This window comes from Gossypium hirsutum, chromosome D08 (genome assembly GCF_007990345.1).
Source record: "Gossypium hirsutum isolate 1008001.06 chromosome D08, Gossypium_hirsutum_v2.1, whole genome shotgun sequence".
NCBI classification, from domain to species: Eukaryota; Viridiplantae; Streptophyta; class Magnoliopsida; order Malvales; family Malvaceae; genus Gossypium; species Gossypium hirsutum.
The window spans coordinates 7,623,774-7,648,828 of NC_053444.1; the positions used below are offsets into that span (position 1 = coordinate 7,623,774).

At 32.3% G+C, this 25,055-nt stretch overlaps 3 protein-coding genes across 3 annotated transcripts; 1 reads left to right on the plus strand and 2 right to left on the minus strand.

Annotated features, from left to right (window-relative positions):
- Nucleotides 1–14,257: 14,257 nt before the first annotated feature.
- On the minus strand, nucleotides 14,258–16,063 carry LOC107908469 (E3 ubiquitin-protein ligase ATL4). The gene has a single exon (XM_016835649.2). It carries the CDS (start codon nucleotides 15,547–15,549, stop codon nucleotides 14,524–14,526), a length of 1,026 nt encoding a protein of 341 aa, XP_016691138.2. The 5' UTR covers nucleotides 15,550–16,063; the 3' UTR covers nucleotides 14,258–14,523.
- Nucleotides 16,064–18,908: 2,845 nt separating this feature from the next.
- LOC107916092 (40S ribosomal protein S11) lies at nucleotides 18,909–20,650 on the minus strand. Its single transcript, XM_041099759.1, has 6 exons — nucleotides 20,459–20,650; nucleotides 20,333–20,373; nucleotides 20,149–20,249; nucleotides 19,464–19,608; nucleotides 19,244–19,333; nucleotides 18,909–19,156 (listed from the first exon to the last, which is right to left on the minus strand). The coding sequence occupies exons 1-6, from the start codon at nucleotides 20,468–20,470 to the stop codon at nucleotides 19,066–19,068; spliced, it is 480 nt and encodes a 159-aa protein (XP_040955693.1). The 5' UTR covers nucleotides 20,471–20,650; the 3' UTR covers nucleotides 18,909–19,065.
- Nucleotides 20,651–21,465: 815 nt separating this feature from the next.
- On the plus strand, nucleotides 21,466–24,006 carry LOC107916081 (ATP synthase subunit delta', mitochondrial). Its single transcript, XM_016845258.2, has 2 exons — nucleotides 21,466–21,851; nucleotides 23,495–24,006. The coding sequence occupies exons 1-2, from the start codon at nucleotides 21,594–21,596 to the stop codon at nucleotides 23,837–23,839; spliced, it is 603 nt and encodes a 200-aa protein (XP_016700747.1). The 5' UTR covers nucleotides 21,466–21,593; the 3' UTR covers nucleotides 23,840–24,006.
- Nucleotides 24,007–25,055: the final 1,049 nt, after the last annotated feature.

Consider the following 25,055-nt stretch of genomic DNA (forward strand, 5'->3'; position numbering starts at 1 on the left):
CAAAATGAAACAAATAAATTATACCAAATTTACATGCTTAATAATCAATCCAATTACATATACTAACCATTCAAAAATAATAAAAGTGCACATTTTGCCATTACAACTAAATCAAAATACACTATATTTATTCGAACCTATAATAATAATTTACTAACAACTTTTATACTTAAAAATATACTTACTGTTAACATTTTAAAACTAATCATAACCTAAAACCAAATGACTAAAATAAAAAAAATAACATATACTATATTGAACATTTCAAAGAACCAAAGATATACACTTTAATTATATACTAACTCGTACCCATATTTATGTATATATATACCATTAACCATTTCGTAAACCCATAATTCAAAATTATTATAAAGTTAATTAATGCATATACGATTATTATAAACTCTCAATCCATAGAATATTTGTGTCTTCATGGTATTTACCAAAACATATATATATCATTAAAAAAAATTTCAAGCTTTAGCCAATTATACCATTTTATCTATTAAGATATAATACATGCTCATTAATATAATATAAGCACCAATCCAAAACCCATAGTCACATACATCATCGAATCAAACATGTTCAATTATACTCCATTAATAATACCTCATATCAATATCTTAATTAACAAACCGAACACAAGCATGAAAAAAAAGATAGGTTATTTTCATAGGGCCATTTATAAGTTCGTGATTTTAAATAATCAAAATTATAAGCAAACCAATACACATTCAACTTAAAAACATTTGATCCATGATCCATTCACATTCGATCCTATAACAAATTTCATGGACAAAACACAAAACCAAATCCATTTGCATCACATTTAATTGTCTATTACAAGCTTACACTATAGCCGAATAAACATAACTAACAATATTAATTCAAACTAATTTATCAAAGGCTTAAGGACCTAACATAACTTTATACCTATTTACCATAACCGAACCTATATAATACCAAAACCAAATATTACCACACAAGTAAGACATATTTTTCTAATACCTATCCACACATACATTTCACTTAACATCAACCAATATATAAAAATATACATATGCTAATTACTCAACCGAAATCAATATGTCCAAGTTATAAACATCACACTTACTTACCTATCACAAAATTATACCATAATCAAATAGGCATAAATATAAACTCCATTTTAATAACTATTAAAACCATATGCATAGACACCAAACTCGATTAAAAGAAGATAAGCCATTTTCGCATGGCTATTATTTACATTTACGAATAGTACTTGATCCAAAATCAATATTCCAACTATGTTATACATGCCATATATTCAAAATCAACTTAGTAAAGTACCGAAAGAAACTGTCGATAGTGTGATAAGTCTTGCTGATGATCCCCGAGCTCGTAACCACTTCTAAAATCTATAAAACGAAGAATAAATATACACAGAAGCTTTCACAGCTTAGTAAGTCATAAGCAAACATTATTCATATTAACATTAATTTCAAACCAATTTGCCAAGCCAACTAAATCAACTATAACTAAGCATTTAGCTTTAATAAGTTAGATGCCTAAATACTCATATACATGTTTATTCATCATTTCATAAGTTACACCTATAATAATAAGCCAAATCTTCTTATATCACAATTACTTCAATAAGCCAAGTCACTTGGTAATACAAACATACTTACCTAAATTTCATAGCATGGTATAAATACATACCTGAAACTTGTATTTCGTTTTCACATTCGGTCTCACACCTAACATTGCTCGTTGAACCGTTCGGAATTAAAAAGGATACGCGGATAATCGAAAAGCTCGTACAATGCCAACGTCCCAGACGTGGTCTTATATGTGATCACAAATCGACGCCACTGTCCCAGACAGGGTCTTATACGTAAACACAAGTTGATGCCAACATCCCAGACGTGGTCTTACACGAAAACACATATCGGAAATCCTATGTGATGACATAAGTATCCTATCTATTCCTAGGGTTCGTACGGGCTTTCGGATACTGAAACCTGATCAAATCAAACTCAAAATACGTCTCTCTTGCTCAATTTATTTTCGGCCAACACCAATTAAATTGCATAAAATTTCATTTTTCATGTAATCCATATATATAATTAAATTTAACAGTATTTATATGCTTATAAACTTACCTCGGATATCGACTAATCAACTACTTTCGACTTCCCCCGATCTAATTCTGTTTTCTTCAGTTCTCGATCTAAACATATTCAAATTTAACCCTTTTATTGATCAAATCGTTCAATTTTATCCAAAAACACATAAATGGGCAAATTACCATTTTGCCCTAAACATTTTACACTTTTTGTAATTTAGCCCCTATTGCATAAAACACAAAATACACAAAATTTGCACACATCATGCTAGGGCCGAATATTCATAGTCTTCATACCAGCCCACACATCTCATTTATTTCTCATTTTAGTCCCTCAAAAATTTATTTTCACAATTCAGCCCTAATTACTTAAATTCACCAAAAATTCAAAAACAAAACATGTTAATCTAACACATATATTTCATTTTTCATCAACTAACATCATAAAACTCAAACATTCATCAATGACACATTTCAAAATCATCATCAATTCACAAAATTAAGACATGGGTTTTGAAGTATTCGAAGCAACGATCTCAAAAATGTAAAAATAATCAAAAACCGAACAAAATCCATACCTTAATCAAGCTTTGCATGTGCCGAAAATACCAAAGCTTAAAGCCTTTCTATTTCTTTCTTAGTTTAAGTTAAAAGATGATGAATATGGCTTAATTTTTGTTATATTTAACATATATTAACTTTAATAATTAATTTACCTAATTAACCTTTATATAAATAAATAAACACACATATATATAAGGTTATACTTGTCCTTTGCCACCCACTAACTATATATTGGCCTTATTGCATCATAAATCCTCCACTTGATAAAGACAACAACAATTAGGTACTTTTAGATTTAACCCCTAAATTTTCATTTTACACGATTAAGCCATTTTCTTTAATCGGTCACTCAAACGACAAAATTTGCAACACTCCTAACTCGTATCCGTCGCCGAATTAAGGTTAAGAGGCATTACTAATCAAAACACAACTCAGAACAGACATTCATTAAAGTTCAATAATTATAACAGTTACATATGATAAGCTAGGTCTAATATTAAACATGCGAAATTTTAAGCTTCTCTTTTGACCATTTAAAACAAAACAAAGACATTACAAACTAGCAAAACCATAAGAAAATAAACCATTTTCATATGGCTATTAAATTCATATACAATATAACAAATTACGACCTTCAAAACATTTATCTAGTCTGTACATGCCATGTTAGAATTTAAACATTTTAATACCGAGACAATAGATAGAGTGATGATCTTGCTGACGATCCCCGAGCTTGAAGCTTGATCTTTAAGTCTATAAAACGGAAAGACATAAACAAACAAAATAAGTTTTTATAACTTAGAAAGTCTATAGCATGACAAAAATATATAAATAATTATAAAATTTCCAGGTACACTTAGTGGATTCGCAAACACCATATATGTTAACAAATTCCTAGACAGATGCATACATAATTATCCACATTTAAAACCAAATGTATATACACTTTAACATAAATAGCCGATTTCATCAATATATATATTTGTCCCATGCATACATCCAAATGCACATATGTACTTAACATGTGCATATAATCGATCATGTGCATATATACCAAACACATTTCGAATCCGTTTGTATACATATGTACTCATTAAAAATTATACCCGAACGCATAGCTAATACATTTAATCAAATATATATATCTACTTATTCTTCGTATACTTATAGATGAATACATTTATATTTAACTCTCAATTTCATACATAGATAATTATCAAACACATTGGCTCAATGTATGTATATTTAACAACCGCATATCACCATATGCATTTGTAAATTCAACAATCGCATATACCTAATGTACATATGCCTTTATTAAATGCATATACCGAATGCATACATTTATATTTAACCAATGCAAATCCCGAATGTATGTGTATACTCACCAAACATGTAAAAAATGAATAATTATGTTTCATCAATTTCCTATAATTAAAATCATAGACATATCAAGTGCATGTACGCACATAATCTAACAGATTCACCGGCACTTAGCCTGCTAGGTTTAAAACCTGATTCAATACACCGGCTTTAAGCCTGCTAGACTTATAGTCTGAATTTATTTCACCGGCATTAAGCCTGCTAGACGTAAAGTCTAAATTTATTTCACCGAAATTAAGCCTACTAGACGTAAAGTCTAAATTTATTTCACCGGCATTAAGCTTGCTAGGTACTGAGCCTGAACACTCAATTCACATAAGATATAATTCATTTTCGAGCTATATATGCATACAAAATCCCTGCATAAAGATTCAGCTTAAAATTCATAACTCATATTCTTTGATACACATGAATATATAATAAGCTCGATCATCAATTCCAACTTACTAATTCAATGATTCAATCGAATACATATATATAACTTTATACTATAGATTTCTAATATTACTATCATAATATTCAACTTATATTATACTTAAATAATATACATTTAACACTCGAACATATTAAATAAACTAAGCTAACAATTTCATACGTTTTGTTCAATGCAAATCTTATACATATATACATATACATTCGACTTCATATGTACATATATAATTCCTAACCTAACTTTGACACAAGAAATTATACCTATTCGTATATATATACATATTCGAATTTATAATATACATAAATAAATTCATACTTAATTTCAAAACAAGACCTTATATATATATAATTCTATACTTATTTTCGAAACAAGAACTTGTACCTTTATACATTATACACATACATATTCGAAATTAACACACATTTATAATTATAATTGCATACTTATACTCAATATAAGTATTTATTCATATATATACATACTTATTCAATCCAACTTATACAAATGTTTGATACACATATATATATCTTTATATATCTATTCGAACATCATGTAAACATATATAACAAACAACATTAACTAAATTCAAACTTTATTCACACATATACATACCTATGTTCGAATACATCACATACCTATATAGTTCCATACCTAAATTATTTACAAGGACATTGATGTATATATATTTGTATATTCATACTCATTCGAACCTAACACATACATATATATAATTTTCATACTTTCCATTCGATTTATATACTTTTAATTTTAACTCAACATAAATACAATTGATATTCATACATATAAATTGATTTAATAAAATTAAATAGCTAATAGACTTACTTCGGATGGTGAAAAATTGAAACCGAACAGTTAGTCGACGACTTTGGCTTTTCCCTGATCTAACTCTGATTTCTTTGGTTCTTGATCTAGACATATTCAAAATGAGCTAGTTTACATATTATTACATTCAATTTAGTCCAAAATCACATAAATGGGCAATTTACCATTTACCCCTGACATTTACACTTTTTGCAATTTAGTCCCTATTGCATAAAACACAAAATACACAAAATATGCCCACACTATACAAAGCCCGAATATCCCTAGTACTCATACAAGTCCACATATTTCATTTATTTTACATTTTAGTCCCCAAAAATTTAATTTCACAATTTAGCCCTAATTACTCAATTTCACCAAAAATTCAAACACAAAACATGTTAATCTTTCACATATCTTCCATATTTCACCATTAACTAACAAAAAGCTCAAGCATTCATCAATGGCATATCTCAAAATCACCATCAATTTCTAAAATTAAAGCATGGGTTTGATAGAACACGAAGCAACGATCACAAAAACGTAAAAATCATCAAAAACCGAAATCAAACCATACCTTAATTTTGCTAAGGAAGTGCCGAACATTCAAAAGCCATGGATGAGTTCTTCTCTTCCACTTTCGGCTTTCAAATATGAACAAAATCATCTTTTTTTTTCATCTTATTTTAACTAATATGTAATATATTTACTAAATGACTAATTTAATCTTAATTAATTTAATTTATATAACATATATATTAAGGTCACTTATGTAATATGCCACCCACTAACTATTAAATGGCCTAATTTCCATTTAAAACCCTCATTTTTAAGAGACATCTACAATTGGGTGCTTTCAAAATTTAATCCTCTAAATTTTTATTTTACGCGATTAAACTCTTTTTATCAAATTGAACACATAACGATCAAATTTTCATACGAAATTTTCACACATAGCAATTCACATACTGCATATGTCAAAAATAATTTTAAAATATTTTTCTGACTCAGATTTGTGGTCCCGAAACCACTTTGTCCAATTAGGGTCAAAATTGGGCTGTTATAAAATTAAAACACGAAAATTTCACACAATCAAATTCATACATAATAAACATAGAAAATAATATTAAAATATTTTTCCGACTCGAATTTGTGTTCCTGAAACTACTATGTCTGATTAGGGTTAAAATCGGGCTGTTACAATAGTGTTCTATTAAGTCTACAATTGGACAATAGAAATATAAGGTAAGTGAACTTAGAAATGACATCAATAAGTTATTTGTAACTTGTGGAATTAGTGTTTTACTATAGTTATTATTATAACAAAATTTGTGCATGATGATTTTAATTAATGATAGTAATATATATACATATGGTTATGTATGTGTGAGTATAGGAAATTAAAATATTTTTAAATGTTCAGTTGAATTCTTGATATGATTACTAAGCTCTCGTGAGCTTAACGTGTTTCTTTCAAACGTGTAGGTGAAGATCATCTCCAACTCATCTCATCACATCTTAAACCTTGGTAAAAGTATGAATTTAAATTTTGGGCATTATATTTGACATGTACATAGGGTTTCATTGAGAATGTTATTTATATTATGTAAAGGATAAAATCGTTGGATATTGATCTTTATTGTGAGCTTTATATTTTGGTTATGTATGAAGTTGTTTTATGTTGAATTGGGTAGTGTTTGAAGTTGGTAATTGGTATATTTGATTGTGGTATTCGATGTTGGGAGGTTATATGGCATACAGAAGTAGTTTTAGGTGTTAAGGAACAAAAACATGCAGGTTTTGAGGTTGCAGGATTGAAGTCGTGTAACAGCCTAATTTTTAGTGGTGTTGGAAACAGTGATTCGAGATCACTAAATCCGACCAATGAGTCTTAAAATTTAATAAACTAAAAATTATGGGTCAAGTGTGAATTTAGAAGAATTTTTGAATTAGTGAATTTTGTGATTTATTGAATTTTGTGATTTAAAAAGAATTTAATAGGTAAATTGGGTCTAAAATGATGTATTGAGACCTCGAGTTCATAAACGAAGCCATAAATATTTTTATAAATATTCATGGAGTGTCATTGAGTTAGTATAACTCATTGAGTTGGTATAAAAGTTTCGTTAGAAAATTTTAACGTTTGGATAGTCAATTAATTAAAAAGGACTAAATTGAAAATAGTGTAAAATTTGTTAAATTGTGATTAAATAGCTTAAGTGACTAATAAGGAGGGAATTAAAAGGCAATTAGGCCTAAATTATATGGCTGGACGGTTGGGCAAGAAAAATCAGCAAGAAAGTAAGGAGAAACAAGGGCAAAATTGGAAATTTTACAAATTAAATATAAAAAACAAAGATAGAAGTGAAAAATCTAGAGATTTCTTCATAATTTATCAGAAAAAACACCATAGGAGATTTTAAACAAGCTTTTTTCTCATATTTTTATACCATGTGAGTTCAATTCTTGCTTTTTCTTTGAAATTTTTATGTTTTGTGACTTTTACAACTAGGTCCAACTATTGAATTCATTAGTTTTTGATTCCATGGGTGATTTTGTAAGTTACTATGAATAATTTCTGGAATTTTATGATGAATTTATATATATTTTAAGTCTTAATTTCATTATATTATGATTTTATTAAGTGATTTTAGCATAAAATGATTTTTAGGACCTAATTGTGAAAGAGTTAGGAATTAGGGTTTTGTCCTGAAATTCTAAATATCAAAGGCTGTATAGTAATCTAAAATGGTTGGATAAGGTGTTAATTGAGAAAATTAAATCAATTGAAGGGTTAATTGAGTAGGGACCAAATTGTAAAAATTGTAAATTTTAGGGGTAAAAGTGTAATTTAAAAAATTAAAAGGCATAAATTGTGAAGTAAATTAGTATTGAATTGGATGCTAATGAATGGAAAAATTTATATTATAGATCGGGAATCCGAAGATAACCGCAAAAAAGAGAAAGTATCAAACTAGTTTCTGAACTTTTACAACTTCTACGAATTGGCCAAGGTAAGTTCATACGGCTGAACTTTTATGATTAATTGTTAATGTGAGAATGATATAATGTATCAATCTGTATATTGTTGTTGAATTATGATTATGGTAAAAATGAGAATAAAATGAGATTGTTAGTTCAAATTAAAGGATATGCAGAATTGAATACATACATTCGGTAACCAGTGATGAATTGGCGAATAAGTCCATGGTGGATCCATGGCAAAGTGTGAAACGTAGGTATGGTATTCCAGTGAAGAAAACCATACTGAGTTGTGAAAAGTAGGTATGATATTTCAATGAAGAAAACCATACTGAGTTGTGAAAAGTAGGTATGGTATTTCGGTAAAGAAAACCATACTGAGTTGTGAAAAGAAGGGATGGTATTTCCGTGAAAAAAACCATACTGAGTTATAACCTTGTGAAATATTCAAGCAAATTGTGGCACCGGGCAAACGATGTACTCAATTCCGTAAGACGATCCTTAATTTGACAGGTATTTGTAAGTGCAATTGAAGCTAAATGTCAGAATAGAAGTTGACATCTGATATTGAGCTCGATTGGATAGATTCATTGTTTGAGATTGTGGTTGGCAGGAAATGTTGAATTTTTATTTGTTTATTAATGTTGTTAGTGAAATTTTGGTAAGATTTTATTATGAGCCTATGAACTTACTAAGCTTTCTGTAAGCTTACTTGTGTGTGTTTATTTTTTCTTGTAGATTGACGTATATATATATATTTTTCGGAGGATCGGATCTACATCAACGATCACACTATCCAGATTTACTCCGGTAGATTTTGTTAAACAACTTTTTTATTTATATGACATGTATAGGGAGTTGGTCAGTTTGTGTGTATTCTTATGATATGGCTAAGAAGTAACAAGTAAATATTCGATAATGATTAACTATTGACTATATAAGAATGTGTTTTGGTATTGTGTATGCTTAAATGATAGTTAATGCAAAGAAATAATAAAAGAGTAAAAATTTGCAATGGAACAGTTTTTGGACAGCAGCATTAATGTGAATTCGAAAAATCACTAAAATGGTGAAAATTGAATTAGAAGTTGAGTGAGATATGAAATTAAAGATAAATGAGTCTATGTTCACATGAAAGAAATAGAGTAAGCAAAAGAGTTGTATATTTTTAAATATTTTAATTTTAGTGAGACAGGGTCAAAATAGTTTTTGAAATCCCCTGTTCTGACTTTAGAAAATAATTAAAAATTGTACAAAAATAATTGAGAGTTATAATTTATATGTATAGGTTCCTTAGTGAGTCTATTTTCAATAGAAACAAACAAGAATGTTATCCAAATTCTTTACAATGAGATAATTAATTTTTAGTGAAGAGGGATCAGAGCTGTCGAATAGTAAAACAGGGGAGACTTTAAAGAATAAACTGTACTAATTGGCTTAACCAAAAATTCTGAAAATTTTATGGTAAGAAGATATGTGAGTATAGTTTCAGGGAAAATTTACATATCTAAATTTCGAGTTTTGTAACTTGATTTATAATTAAATTAGTGACTATTGCGCAGGTGGACAGTTTTATTGTGAATAATGAAATGAATTGTTTTAATTTGTTTTAGTATTTGAAAATTTATTAATGTTCCCGGTTTGGACTCGAACTGTTTCTATTGCATGATTTAGGGTCTTGAGATTCCATTTTAGGGACATATTGAATGAATGTGAGTGAAAAAAAATTTAAAAGCAAATTTTTATGCTCCGAACTAGTAAGTTAAGTTAGGTAATGCCTCATGCTCGACTCCGACAACGGTCTCAGGTAAGGGGTGTTACAGGTCGCAGCATCGGGTGTTTGAAGTTACGACGAGCTTGAGTCAGAGAGTCACCTAGCGACATGATGCGGTCGTTGAAAGCACCAAAAATATCCTATCCCTAATAAATAATGAAAAACAATAGTAAAAGGGAAGTAGGGTCAAATCATCAGGGACTGGATTTGCACAATATCTTGTTCTGTGAAATCCCAGGCAGAATCTTGCCCAAGAAAACCTGCATTCCTAGAAAAAATAAGAAAATAATAGAATTAAAGGTTTGGATCTGGAAACGAAAAATAAAATAAAAACAGAATTAAGAATATTGAATCGAAAATTCGAGAAATTAAAAATAGAGTTGAGAGAAAGGAGATTCTTATGGGAGATTCCAGCCTCCAGTTGTCTCGTTCCGCCTTGGGTTCAATCCTCGGCTTTTAGATGATCCTTCCCAAATCGAATAAGCCAGTTATAGTGGAAGAGGACGCCTACGACCACCAGCTCCAAGGATTTAGACTTACGATTTGGTGGAACCTGACTCTAGCCAACAATCGCTTCTGTGGAATCGTCTTATACTAGATCAACGCTTCTCAATGGCAAATCCCACGCCATTTTGTCTCTTGGGCTCGCTAACCTCTGACGCAATAAGCTAACGAACCGACTGTGTAACCTTCCCAAAACATACAAAGCGGCCGCCTTTGCATACGTTGAAAAGCTTACTTCTTAAGGGACATGGACGGAAGCGTCAGCCCCATAGTGCGGAGAAACGATGAATACTCAGTGAGGAGGCTAAGTACAGACTCTAAGCCTCATGAACCCTTTTTGGGAAATATTGACAACTTTCAGCTAGATGGGTTTAGTGGCTCATGGTTGTGGTGGAAAAGAAAATAAATAAAATAAAAATGGAGATTTTATTGAAAGAAAATATGAGAAGAAAAAAAGCCTAGACTTTTGGGGAGAGAGTGTTTACAGAAAAAGATCGAATCTCTTTTGAGTCACTTCACCCCCTATTTATAGTGCTAGGGGAGATAGTCTAATCCTACTTAAATTCCTAAAAGATAAATACATTTAATTGAAGATAAATAAAGATAAATAAAAAAAACCCTAAAAAATCCTTAATAATTATTTAATTATCCTAATATAATTAAATTAGAGTTTAATAGAATAAAATCTCTTCTTTTTACATTTCAACCCTTGTGTCCTCCATGCTTGCACTTTTGGCGCCAACTTTTCCTTGTGTCGCACATTGGCCCATTTTATCTCTAAATTCACGCTTTTGGCCCTTAATTTTGCTTTTGCCTCAAATTTAGTCCCTATGAGATAAAAGATCATAAATAGTTCAAATTAGCAGGATCATACTCAGAATAAATACATAATTAATACATAAAAATACGTTATTCTAGAGTGTTATCACGACGTGAAACCTCTTGAGGTTGCGATGAGCTATGGACGTCATGACGTAGAATTCCATGAAGTTGCGACGAGCAATTGTATGGACTTTACAATTTGGACCCTAAATGACCTTCGATCACCTTAGGAGCTTTCGTAAGCTCATTTTAAGCTCGAATAAGTGTTTGAATAATATTTTAATTGTATTTTAGGTTTAACAACTTGAAAAAAAAATTAAATTTATTAGAAGTGATTATAGTTGCTTCGACAAACGTGACATGTCAATCGATTGAGTAAAGGGTATTACACGCCAAGTAACCTAATTTTTTCTTACCTTCATGATAATCACGAAAATTTCCATTAATTACTTCCCTAATTGGCAAATAACCTTATAACAATCGCTTATGAATTTTATTTATCAATAGCTTTAAGAATGAAAGAGACTCAATTCTAACCAACAAACACACTATCATGGCTTATTTAAGTTAGACTGCATGCCCACACTACATAAATAATCATGCAGTCGTCACAAATATTAGAAGTTAATTGATTGACTAATTATCTAATTGACAAAGCAACCATTCTAAGCTATCAAATGTTGGCCGACTATTTAACTAACTTGAACAGTTGTAATTAACCAGAAGACATGCAAATACTAAAGAGCAAATAAAGATTAGAAGCAATTCGATCTCACAAATTTCTAGAATCAAACTTCGAATAATACTTCAACTAGAAAAAAAAAGGGTTTAGAAACCCATAAAATGAAGAAAACAAAAGAAAACTAAAAACGGCTAGGTCTAAGTCTCACTAATGTTAACCTAATCATGTCTATTTATATGACTAAAATAATATAATGAAGAAAATACAAAAGTGTCTTTAATTAAATAAAGTCTAGTTTTTTTTAGGTTTTTCGACTATTTTCGCGTCAAACTTTGAAGCCATTTTTGGATGTCTTTCTAATGTTTTGGGGCTTCATCCGTGAAATAACTTTACGTAGATTTTTCAATTCCCTACGAATCAATATATTATAGGCTCAAAACGAACGTCTCAAAACGAACGTCTGCAGCTCAAGTTATGGCTAAAATATTGAAAAATTTGAAAAATATTCACTAATTAATTTCCATAATGGATGTTTTAATTCCTTGGTAATAGTGTTTTATTTCAATAAATTTACCCAATAAAGACATTAATGTATTATAAACAAAGAAATACTTCAATAAAATATATCATGCACTTATTTGTCATTTTACACATATAAGCTTTTAACTATCAGCTAAGTTTTATCAAACATTTTTAAATAAACAGTTAATAGAATCAATTGGTCAAACCAACCATTGCAATCAATTGCCAAACAGGATCTAAATTTTAATGTAAGAATAATTGTCAAGGTCATGAATTAAATTAGATAACAAGAATTATGTCTGAATATGAAATAATTATCAAATTCAAGTCCTAAATAGTGCATTAACCATTTTTGTCCACTATTTTTTTTTATCTTCAAACTTGATTTGCTTATGCCATGGTATCGCTTGTTTAAACACTGACCAAGTCAACTAGTGATTGTGACACTCACTTCATAGATTTATTTTTTTTTAATTTATTAAAGATGTGAGAGTGTGAAAATTAATAATAAATAAATAAACACCACAATTTGAGTGACAATGAAAATAAAAGAAAGGAAAACTTCATACGCGAAGAGTGGTCATTTTTATGTGGAATAGTTTTTTTAAATATGTTAATATATGATTTAAATATTTTTAAGTAATTAATATTAATTATTTGTAAAAATTAATTCGAATATATAAACTAAGATTTAAATATTAAAATATAATCAATAAAAATTTAAATATATAATATATTTCAATAGAAAAGTAATTACATATACAATATTAATATTATATAAAATACTTTATAGGGGTTAAAATTATTTTTTGTTTCTAAAAGCGTTTTTGTCAGAAAAAAATGAAAGCTTTTATTTTTTGGGCACTTCTGACTCCAAAAGTTGTCAATTTAGTATTACTTATAACTTTAAAAATTTTTTTTGACTCTAAAGTTACTTTTAAGAAACAATACTATAAACTAATGCTTAGTTTAACCAATAATCCCATTTAACCTTTTTAGTAAAAAAAAGTTGTAAATTGGAAAGAACAGAGAGGTAAAACTTACATTGGATGCAAGCAACTAATTTGTAACAGTCTAAAACAAAAGAAAAGGAGAATATTTATAATTGAAGTTCCTAAACTAAACTACCCATCCCAATGATTTTCTCAGAAAAGAAAAAAAGGTTCCACGAACCAAACCGTTTTATTAGGTTTGGTAGGAAATTGATATTAAGTTAACCAAAAACCAAGACGTCCTTGGTTGGTACCTGCCACTTATTGCACTACACCTTTCTTTTTAGTACTATCAAATCTAACTCCTTTTTTTTATAATTAAAACAAATTACCTCTTTGCATCCCATCAAATGCTTTCTTATAGTAATTCAGATCTTTTAAATTAATAACCATCTATATTCCACACCAAATCTATCAATACCATATTTAAAAATATATATATATATAGAGTGAATTTAGATAGGCGATTGGGTTAGGTTTAGTGTGATACATTTAGTTTATTTTTTATCTCACGTTACAGTATTTAATCTCATTGTTACTGTTATTTTTACAGTGACGATAATAAATGTTTCTTCCATTTAAACTCACTTAACTTTATACTCCATTCTTTTAATACCGTTAGATTTTTCCGTTGGATCATTAAACCAAATTTAACGCGCCAAACTACTTAAAAAATCACCATGGATGGTAAAATCTAAGATGTAAATGCTTTTTTTTTTATCTACAGCCGATAAGTTAGTAAAAAAGAAAATCACCTGGACTCAAAAATTTTGCTATCTCCACTCCATTTCTCAACATTTATTGCGTTGCGATTTTTCGATCCGTCGGGAACGGAGTGGAATGAGCAAAACAATAGAGTTAACTTATCAAAAAAAAGAAAAATGAAGAAAACGGCGCGGACATGTCCATACGACCTCGTTTTTTTATCATTCATACCCCTGAGAACCAACGAAACATTTCGCTGATCTCCTCGCCGATGCGATTGGCCTCCACGTCGTAATCTGCGGTGACAACGCCGGCGATATCGCTTCGTCGACTGCTCCCGGTGAAGAATCTACCTGAGCTACGAAATGACATCGCACGAGACGATAGCGAAGAAGAGAGCCTATCCACGTATTCCTTAAGCCAACTCCTTCCGGTAGCAACCTCGCCGGCGAGGCTCGCTTCCGAAGCTGCCTCAGCTCCTCCGACCACCTCTTCTTTATCGGAGACGTTTCTCTGATGAGTTTGATTCCTAGTCACCTCTGATTCTTCCTCGACGATATAATCAAAAGAGCCAATGGAATACGACCTTCTTTGCTCACCTGATTCTGAGCCTGGTTGCCGGAGACTTACAGAACCGATCTCAAGCCGGAAACTATCGCTTCCGCCACTTCCGATCGGTGCGGCTGCGTTAGAAGACTGAAGCAACGACTTCATGAGATCGGACTCGGAAGCGAAGAGAGGAGAGCGGCATAGAGGACAAGTCTGATTTGAAGTAAGCCAAGTATCAATGCACTGGGCGTGAAATGCGTGACAACAGATAGGGAGAAGCCTGAGCTGATCCTGCTGTTCAAATTTCGACAAACAAACGGCACAATCTCCGGAAACCGTTGAATCACCGTTGGAGCGGCGGCGAGTAATGGAAGAGAAAGTAAAAAGAGGAAGAGAATCAAGCAACAAAGCCGTCGGTGATTGTTCGGGACTGACACGGTGGCTGGCAGCGGAGGCGACAATAGTGGAGGTAGAGGAACGAGAGAGGTGACGCAAGCAACGGCGGTTGAGATGACGCAAGAGGAGACAAAGAGAAACAGAAACAAGCAAGGTTATAGAAAGGATCAAAATGATTATTATAATACTCGGCTTTGCACTCTCAATTGAAGAAGAAGAAGAATGGGAGCGTTCACTGCTATTATTTTCCGAGGAGGCCACAGGACCTCCAATAACTCCGTATAACAAAGGTGGCGGCGACGCCATTGATGGGTTCTTGGTCCTTACTGTATCACAAGTGGAGGAGGATGACGTGTAAGGAACAGAATTGTATTTGGGGGGGTAAAGGAAGGAGAGATTGGCGTTGTTGGTTCAATTTTGGATGCAAATGAAATGCAGAGAAGGGAGGAGAGGGAAAAGAGAGAAAGAGAGGCAGCATTTAATTAGAATAAACTGTCCAAAACAATGAAGGAAAGGAGGAAGGAGGGGCAGTAAATGGGGTGTCGCAGATTTTAAAGACGCCTACCAGAGGCAACTTAACAAATTAAAGACGCTTCAACGAACAAACAGCTGGCCCATTCAATATGTAAGTAGTACTACACCCAGACCTGGTCCTACTCACTCATTTACTACCATTTTCGGTAGCTCCTCTGGTTTCGTTGTGCGTTGGAATGCGGTAAAATTGTCTAAAATTGTATGAAATTGTGATTTTATGTTATTTTTATCTTTTTCTAACAGGAGAATGATAAATCACGTATAATCTCTTCTCCCTGCATGCTTATCTAATAATATTAAGTGTTGCTTAGAGGATTTGTGATCTGATCATTCTCAGTCGGCTGTTAATTTAATTGAATTATATGTTTTTTTAATTAATTGACTTTGATGATGGGAATTAAGTATTGAATTGATCTTCCTTTGAAAAAAGAGAAAAAGGGTTGCATTGATCTAAAGTAGACAGAGCATAAAAGAATTAGAGGAATAATAGATAGCTTCATAGCTAGACTAGCAAGCCGTTATTCCATAGCATTATTATAAACGAAATAAATAAAAGTATATACACATAGTCTTAGGTTGCAGTGGAACAAGGTGTTTTGATCATGAATGTGATAAAAAAGATAAAAATAAATGTTGGTGTGAATGGTTTTAAGATATGGTCTAAATTATTACCTACTAATATTAAAAAGTCTAACCAAGATATATATATAGAGAGAGAGAGAGAGCGAGCTGATTTTAGTTCACCTACACCGACAGGACCGGAGGCCGGGGGTTTTAATCTAACAAGTAACAACCAGTTTTGGCTAATGATATGTGTACACACACACACAAAAATGGTAAACAACAGTGTGTTCATGGTTTGGCATGTTCTACAATCTACTAATTGATGATCTTGTTAGATAAACCAATTTAAATTTCCTTTTTTTTTCTTTACTGCTTCATCTCGTAATGTGCAGCAGAGTCAAGTTTCAATGCTTTTTTAGTGTTTTTTTTATTTTTATTAAAGTGAAAGGAAATAATAAGGAAAAGCCAAAGTAAATTCCATGCAATTTTTTAAAAAAAACCTTGTAGTTGACGAGTCAGAAAGGTTAGGCCCAGAGTCAAGACAAGGAAAGAGTAGAGAAATTTATATAGAGTTGGTGTTTTTCTTCTGTTGTATCTGTAAAAGAAGGGAAATTACGACAAGAAAGAACAGCGGTGGAATTGAACAAGAATGATGTTTTTATATATGGGTTAGGACAGCAAAACACCCTGTATTTTAATTCGTCAGAATATTAACCTATCTCATTTAAAGCTTTGATGGTTAATATTTGACCACCAATGTTGACAGTTTTAAAAATAGAAAAGCTTCGACTCATTTTTAACCTTCTCATTCTTTCCTCACTTTGCTTCCTTTGCACTCATGGAATGTCCCCCTGGAATCCTTATTGTTTGGTCCCTTTTCTGTTCTCTTGAATTTAATCGAAATTCAATATGAATGCAATTGGGATTGTCCATTGTTAATTTCTATAGATTTGGATTATTGTATGAAATGCCAAATTTATTTGTGGGTTGATTCAGACATTGGACCAAACAAAACAATCAAGTAGAGGGGACAATTATCTTTGAATATAATATTATAATTTGGAGACTCATGAAAGAAATGTCAAGAAAAAGGATGTGAATTTCAATCACTCACGCTTTGGTTCGATGTAATGATATATACTAATATTTTTGTCAATCCGAGAAAACCAGGAAATTTCTGGTTGTGGAATCACACCTCTAATCTAAAGTAAGGAGTCCATTTCTTACATTTATTAATTCTTGTCATTTTTTATAATACATACATACCTTTCTTCTTCTATGGATAATTACAATATTGCTTGTTTCTCCTTGTCGTTTTATATGACTCTTCCAACCTCATTAATTTGACTATCTCAATGAAATAACATTTTATGGGGAGAAAATTTTCAAATGTTATTTGTCAGGTAATCAGTCAAATTTTTTATAATTGTAGGTATTATTCTCGTAGGGCTAATGGAGGGGATGGAAATGATTTATAATGCTCCCCACTCGATTTGAGAATTGATAATAACATTAATCAACATGTGAATTTACATAATTAATGCTATGCTCTTGTGAAGCATATCTCTATATCTTCATGGATTAAGGTTGCTCCTCCTCTCAAGGGTCTCAAGAGGAGAAGGGAGACAAAACACCAACTAAGAACAAAAAACACCATAGTTAAGGGTTCGATTGTCTGTCCAGTAAACTTTTCTTGAAAGAATTCGCTCCAACAATAATATAAAAAGATAGGGATAGAGATTGTCTAAAGATTGAATCTAGAATCAATGTCAACGATAAACTTAAAACACAAATCCTTTATCGTTCAACTTAGTTCAAATTCTTTTTGAAGGGGTGTAGTTAGATATTATATAATCTAATCCACTCATGAGTCCAAATCAAGCAATCTAGATAAGATAGAAAAATAAGCATAACAGTGAATGAGACGTTGGATTATTGCAAGTTACAAGGAAATAATAAGTAAACGTTAAAGCACGTATATGTCTATATATAGCCATCCTTCTAGGCTTCTGACCTGTGAGCAGCATCGACATAATGGATTGGTTTAAAGGGTGGGGCAAACCCCAGCAAGCAAGCTTAATACAGAATCCCATAATATAATATATGCTCATTTCACCATCTTCCACAGGAGGTATTCCGCCTCAGAAAATAGGCAAGTCATTTTAAATGAAAAAAACGAGGGTTGGAGAGAGCGTAAAGAGGTAGGTTTAGTAGGGGGGGTGAGGCCCATTGCTTTAATTCCTACATTCTCCCACTTTTCACCATTTGGATTGGATTTATGCTATTAAAGGACGATAAGCTTTTATATACTTATGGTTTAATCATCCTCTATTCATCCTGCAGTTAACATTTTTAGTAAATATGAAACCTTGGTAGCACTATGCAACCGAGATTTCAGTTTCATTTTGCTGATTATTTCACTCAGTTCAATTAATTAAAACATATTTATAATTTATATTATATGATTATGGTCTTCAATTAAAGATTCTTGGCAAAGATTCTCTTTTTCCAACAAAAGGAGAAGACAGGCATCATATGTAATACCAACAATCCAAAACCCAGCAACATAAATAGATCCTCTAAATTGTAATAATGGGAGATTTCGAAAACAACAAAATGATGGTTTCCATCAAAATAAAACAGTTAAACCAAAAACCAACCAAAGTTCATACAGCGAAACACACACCTCAACACTACAATTTTTGCCTTTCAAAAGCTAACCTCTCACATGGCTGTAAAAGCTTTCTTCCCACCACCGGAAGACCCCGCTGGATTGACCTTTAGGACATTGAACCTCACCGTCTTCGACAAAGGCCTGCAACAAAGTTGTTTCATAAGTTAAGATCGGGGCACAATTGTGGCAGTAAATATGTAAAGGATAAAATGCAATCAAATAACAAACCTGCATTGCCCGATTATAACATGATCTCCTTCTTTAACACGAAAGCAGGGGGATATATGAGCTGGGATATTGCTGTGCCTTTTTTCGTATCTGAAAACAATTGTGATACCATATTGAATGACATCAATGAGGGCTTTTCATATATGTGCATAACATTCTTCTGTAAAAACCAAAATATCTAGCAAATCAATGGAAATATTAAAATAAAAAGGTATCTTGCCTTTGGTATTTCTTGATGTAGTGAAGGTAGTTCCTTCGGACGATAATGGTCCTTACCATTTTTGCACTATGGCAAGTACCGGCAAGGATACGGCCTCTAATAGAAACAGTGCCAGTAAATGGGCATTTCTTATCAATATATGTTCCTGGACAACATTGAAATCCAATGTAAGTGTCAACAAATGCAATTGTAGAGAGGGTGAGGGTGAAGCAACATGAAATAGTACAATGAAAATGAATCAACAAAGGGCTAGACATCCATAAAAATTATGGATGCCCCATGGTTCTATGACATGAACTGTTTGAGTAAAGGTAAGATCTCAGAAACATGTTAGCCAAAAACATGGCCTCCACAGTGTAATCACATCGGTCAAATAAAACCCCAAGAGAAAGCATCTAACATGAAGTGCAATAAACTTACTATATCAATACCCTTAAACAGTTCCAAGCAGAAAACACAGTAAAATGGTGATGAATGTTGTCCCGAAATCTCCAAAAAGAACAACATAGTTAGACTATCTAGTTTAACAATAAAAAAATATAGCAGAGAACAAGTAATTACCATTACACATATTCAGTGATGAACACAAGGAAGCATGGCTAAGAAGCATATACTCTAATTGCCAAATCAAATAACAATATGCAGGCAAAATAGTAATGATAAGGAAGAGCAAAGCAAAGCAAACCTTCAATGGCCTCTCTGGGTGTCTTAAAGCCTAACCCAATGCTTTTCCAGAAGCGATTCCCGCCCTTTCCAGGTCTCTTTCCTTTCCCAGTTTTTTTAGAGCTGATAGAGGTATTATAATGGTCTGAGTAAGATGAATTAGCCAGAAAGTAAAACATATATAACAATGGAAGAAGCTAGTTCACCTTAAAAACACCTTGGGTTGTTTGAGAAATGCTTTCTCCGTCTAATATACAATAAAAAGAAAGATCAAAGCAGTTTCAACACATAAAAATAAGACAGATAAAAGGCAGAGAAAGAGGAATGTGGACCTGTTCCGCCATGGCTGAGGATTGAAAGGACTACCCGATACACTGCAAAGACACAGCACAAAAACCCTAATGGCAGGAGGCTGCAACGCAACCGTCCTCTTTATATATGCATATGGGATTTCATTTGCAAATTTCAGTTCTCTGCTTATGGGCTATTAATGGATCGAGTTACAAATAGTCATCGTGTGGGTTGCCTATTTTCAGCCCACTTGGGGAACTATAAGGAATCCATCAATCTTGTCTTTGCCTTTATTTCTTAATGAGCCAGCTTGGATTTTTTCAAGAATTGATGATGAGATTGTGCCATGTCATCTCTTGAATTTTTTTTTAAAAAGTATTCTTAAAATTTTCAAGTGATAATATAATACGGTACTAAAGTGCCACACCATCAAATTATGTACATTTTCCAAGTTCAAGTACCAGCGGATAAAAAAATGTATAGATATCAAAGTGGCCCTAAATGTCAAGTTCAAGGACTAAAAGTTATATAAACCTTTCCAGAAAATTTTGTCAAATTATTCACACTGATCATATTTAAATTAAAGATTTTAAATTGGTCTCAAACTTTAAATTTTTCTAAATGAATTTTTAAAATATTAGTATTGTATCAATAAGATTCTTCCATCAATTTACCGATAAACTTACATATTAAATGCCAACTCAAATCGAATGTGAAATATATTTAAAACATGAATATTAATTTGTAAATACGTATGTAATTATCGATTTACATGTTGAATATAACTTATTTAGAAAAGAAAGAGATCACACTTTTATTGATACTATCTTTTTTTTTTAATATGTCAAAATAAAAAAAATTTTACATGGGATAAATATATATAAATGTTTAGAATTTTATCCACGTGTTTTAAATATGGTCTATACTATTTGAGTGAATAGTGACGGCCCATGGAATAAATATATAAAGCCCAAATATTTGGGCTGAGGGTTCCTATAAGCCCAGAATCAATAAGTCCAAAAGGGGGATATTTGAGGGGAGTGGAATTGAGATTCTGCTCTCCGTTTTCCAAATCACATCACAATGCTGTGTTAGAGAAAAGAGTGAATAAAGAGAGTGAAAGACCCTCACACTCCCAGTCTCCGACCTTGCGAGAGCCGAGCGGCCCCTCCCAGAATGCTGCGTCGAGCATTGGGGCTCTTGCCCCGACCCATAGCAGCTGCAAGGGCTCGATCCTTTTCCACTGATCTGCCCGCCGCTCACACTGCCGATGCCACCTTTATGGAGGCCTGGAACAAAGTCATGCCCAACATGGATCCTCCTAAGACCCCTCTATCTTTCATGCACCCTCGCCCGCCTACCCCTTCCTCCATTCCTCCCAAACTCACTGTCAATTTCGTTCTTCCTTATGCTTCTGAGTTGTCCACCAAAGAGGTAACATTTGGGTTCCTTTTTTTCCCTAATCGTTCTGATTTCTAGTTAGGGCATTTTCAATTTGTCTTTAATGCTGAAGGTTAGTAAGGTTGGGCATAGAAAATGCTACTGGGCTAAGGCTTTTTCTTTTTTGTGGTCAACAGAATGCCAATGGTGATAAACCCAATTTTGAATATTTTACCTTATAAAGCTCCTATAGGTATATATTAGTGATGATGAAACCATGCAATGCATCTCTATTCCTTACATTGGGTTACATATTTCTGAACCTAAAGTTGTTGCAGTATTGCTCTCAATTTAGAGTTTATTATTCTAACTTTTTAACTTCACGGTCTTCTTCACATTGCCTTGGCTGATGATGTATGCTAGACTTTCCAGAAAGTCATTTCTGGATGCCTCATACCTTGCACCGGTGCCCCATTTGTCCCCCCCAAAAAAAAAAAAATCTTTTAAATGGGTTTTTAGTATGTGTCATGTCTTGGTTGTCCAAGCCACTTTAACTACCCCTTTTAGATGTAGGAGTTAAAGTCGTATAACATGCTTGTTCAGTTGTAACTTCATTAAAAATGGTTATTAGAAATGTGGTAATGTTGATAATGGCCATTACAAAGAGAGTGAGGGGTTGTGTTTTGATTGACATCTGCTTTGTACTTATGAACTGCATTTCGTAACTTTGTCATTAAGTATAAACAGCGTATTTTGTATGGACTTTGGAAAGCTGGATTTACTTTAGCCAGATAATTGTAAGTAATTCTGAGGCAACAACAACAAAAAGATTCAGTATTTGGTGCAATATTATTAGAATGATGCCTATTTGTTAACATATTAGTTCCTTAATATTCCTAAATATGTTACGGATTTCTGATTTTAATTTTTTTGTTTTGTCAAGACATTTTGCCATTGAATGGAACCCCTTATAAGTTGTACAAAGATAGTTATTTTCAGCCTTATGATTACAGATTGATTTTGAGAAAGTGGAGGTGTGCAACTCAAAAAGATTGCACCCTAACAGCCAAACCAATAGTGAATCTGTCACTTATTTATGTTCCATCAAGAATGGTGACCATGCTGATATTTGATCAAGTTTTTAAATCCTTGCTGTGATCGAAAGATACTGTATTTTAAACATTCTTCCATTTCCATCTATATTTCTCTCAGAAAATTCCAACACCAAGACCATTAAGGGAATTTCCTCGATTTTCAACTAAATCGGACCTTATATGGCTCTTCCATTCAACTTGGATGACTCAACCTAAGTTCACCGTTGTTTTTCTTGCTCTTTTGCTAAGTTTGAGCAATGGTAAACATAATGAAGTAAAGCTACAATAGTGAACTGTCCCTGCCCTAGAAGCCATTCTGATTGATAATAAATGAAACAATGAAAGAGAGGAATGCATGTGTGTTTTTTATGTTTTTCTTGTTTGTTTTCAATGTGGATTTGGCTGAGGGGCATGGTAGGTTCTCCCATGAATATTAGGCCTGTGTAATTTGGAACAGTAATGCAACTTTTCATGGTGTTGTTGTACTGCGTAAGAGAAAAAAGAATGAGGTGGATGAAGGGAAAATAATAATAATGTCTGAAATCATTGACTATATGTTGCTTTTTTGATGAATCTCTTAAATCTTGAACTCCCTGTGTCCAAGTTGACATGGTTATAGTACCAGCCACAACCGGACAGATGGGTTTTCTTCCAGGACATGTAGCAACAATTGCAGAATTGAAGCCTGGTGTGCTGTCAGTGCATGAAGGAAGTGAAACTACAAAGTATTTTGTCAGCAGCGGTTTTGTTTTTATCCATGCCAACTCATTTGCAGATATAATTGCTGTCGAGGCAGTGCCACTCGATCGGATTGATGCAAATCTTGTCCAGAAAGGGCTTGCAGATTTCACCCAGAAGCTGAGCTCAGCCACAACTGAATTGGAGAAAGCTGAAGCACAGATTGGGATTGATGTTCATAGCGCACTAAACTCAGCTCTCACAGGCTAACCGTTGTTTGCCATTATGTTCATTGGTTAGTCCATTTGTCCCCTTCTCTTTTAGGTTTATCTCATGGATGCTGATGTTATTCTGAATACAGTGGTTCTATTTGTTCTGAATATTTAAAGAGATACTGCTTGATTAATAAAGAGGAAACTGGAGATTTTGATTTGATATATAATCAAAGACACTAGTATTAGTGGTAGTAGCATAAAAGCAGCAACGGCCAGGGATTAAAGCTAAGGGAATTAATAAAACAGAGAAAATCACTTCATAAATCTCAGCACTAATATTTAGCATCTATAAAAAATGGAGGTGGTGTGTTCTTTTTGGTCTGACACACTTTGGTATCCGTTTGCCACATTGGGTTTTGATTAAATCTAGAATCAAGTCGACGGAGGGCAAGCTCTTTCTGTACTGTTTTTTTTTTAAAATTCAAAAAACTTAAATTTAGAATCTTGCTTAAAGGCATTAAATTTTTTACCACTCAGACTCAAAAGGTGTCGAAGGTGATGATGTATTGTGGGCTATTTGTTGTCCGGTGATCATCCAAGTTATGACTTTAAAATAAAAGCTTGGAACTTGAAGGTGTACTTGCCATGTCAACTTTTATATATTTCATAAATAAAGAAAAGCATTATCGTCACTCCTAAAAACAAGAAAAAGGTGTTTTTTTACTTCCAAATCCAATAAATGATTAAACAAATTCCTGAGCTTGCATAGCATCTAGTCACATTGCTTTTTATATTGTCTTGTTGCAGTTGGGGGGTTTTTCCTTTTAAGAAAGAATACTTGGTGAGAAAATGTTTGCCAATTGTTTAGCTTTGGAATAAATCACGTTACAATCAAAGTTTATTATTAAATATAGTGCTATAACTTCAAAGAAAAAGCTTTACATCCCTTAAGCATTTTCCGTCTCTATACTTTTACTCTATAAACTTTGTTGACTATTAAATTGGTTAACCGTAAATATAATAAAATTGAACCCAGTAAAGATTTTATAAAGATGCTAATTTTGGCATGGGCAGCTACAAAAAGCTAAATATTTGATTACCACAAATTTAAAAATACAAAATTGAAATTTGGATGCATGACGTAATATCACAATGATAGATCATTTATAAAATTAAATTGAGTTCAATTTACTCTACATACTGAACTTCAAACTATACCTTTTGGACAGAAAATTAAATATCGCATTAAAAGTGGAAAGGGAAAGAAAAAC

Coding starts and splice junctions, on each gene's coding strand:
- LOC107916092 (XM_041099759.1), bottom strand. Junction 19,334..19,463: donor TACATCAAGAAATACCAAAG/GCAAGATACCTT, acceptor AATTGTTTTCAG/ATACGAAAAAAGGCACAGCA. Junction 19,157..19,243: donor GTTATAATCGGGCAATGCAG/GTTTGTTATTTG, acceptor ACTTTGTTGCAG/GCCTTTGTCGAAGACGGTGA.
- LOC107916081 (XM_016845258.2), top strand. CDS start 21,594: ATGCTGCGTCGAGCATTGGGGCTCTTGCCCCGACCCATAGCAGCTGCA. Junction 21,852..23,494: donor CTGAGTTGTCCACCAAAGAG/GTAACATTTGGG, acceptor CCCTGTGTCCAA/GTTGACATGGTTATAGTACC.
- LOC107908469 (XM_016835649.2), bottom strand. CDS start 15,549: ATGGCGTCGCCGCCACCTTTGTTATACGGAGTTATTGGAGGTCCTGTG.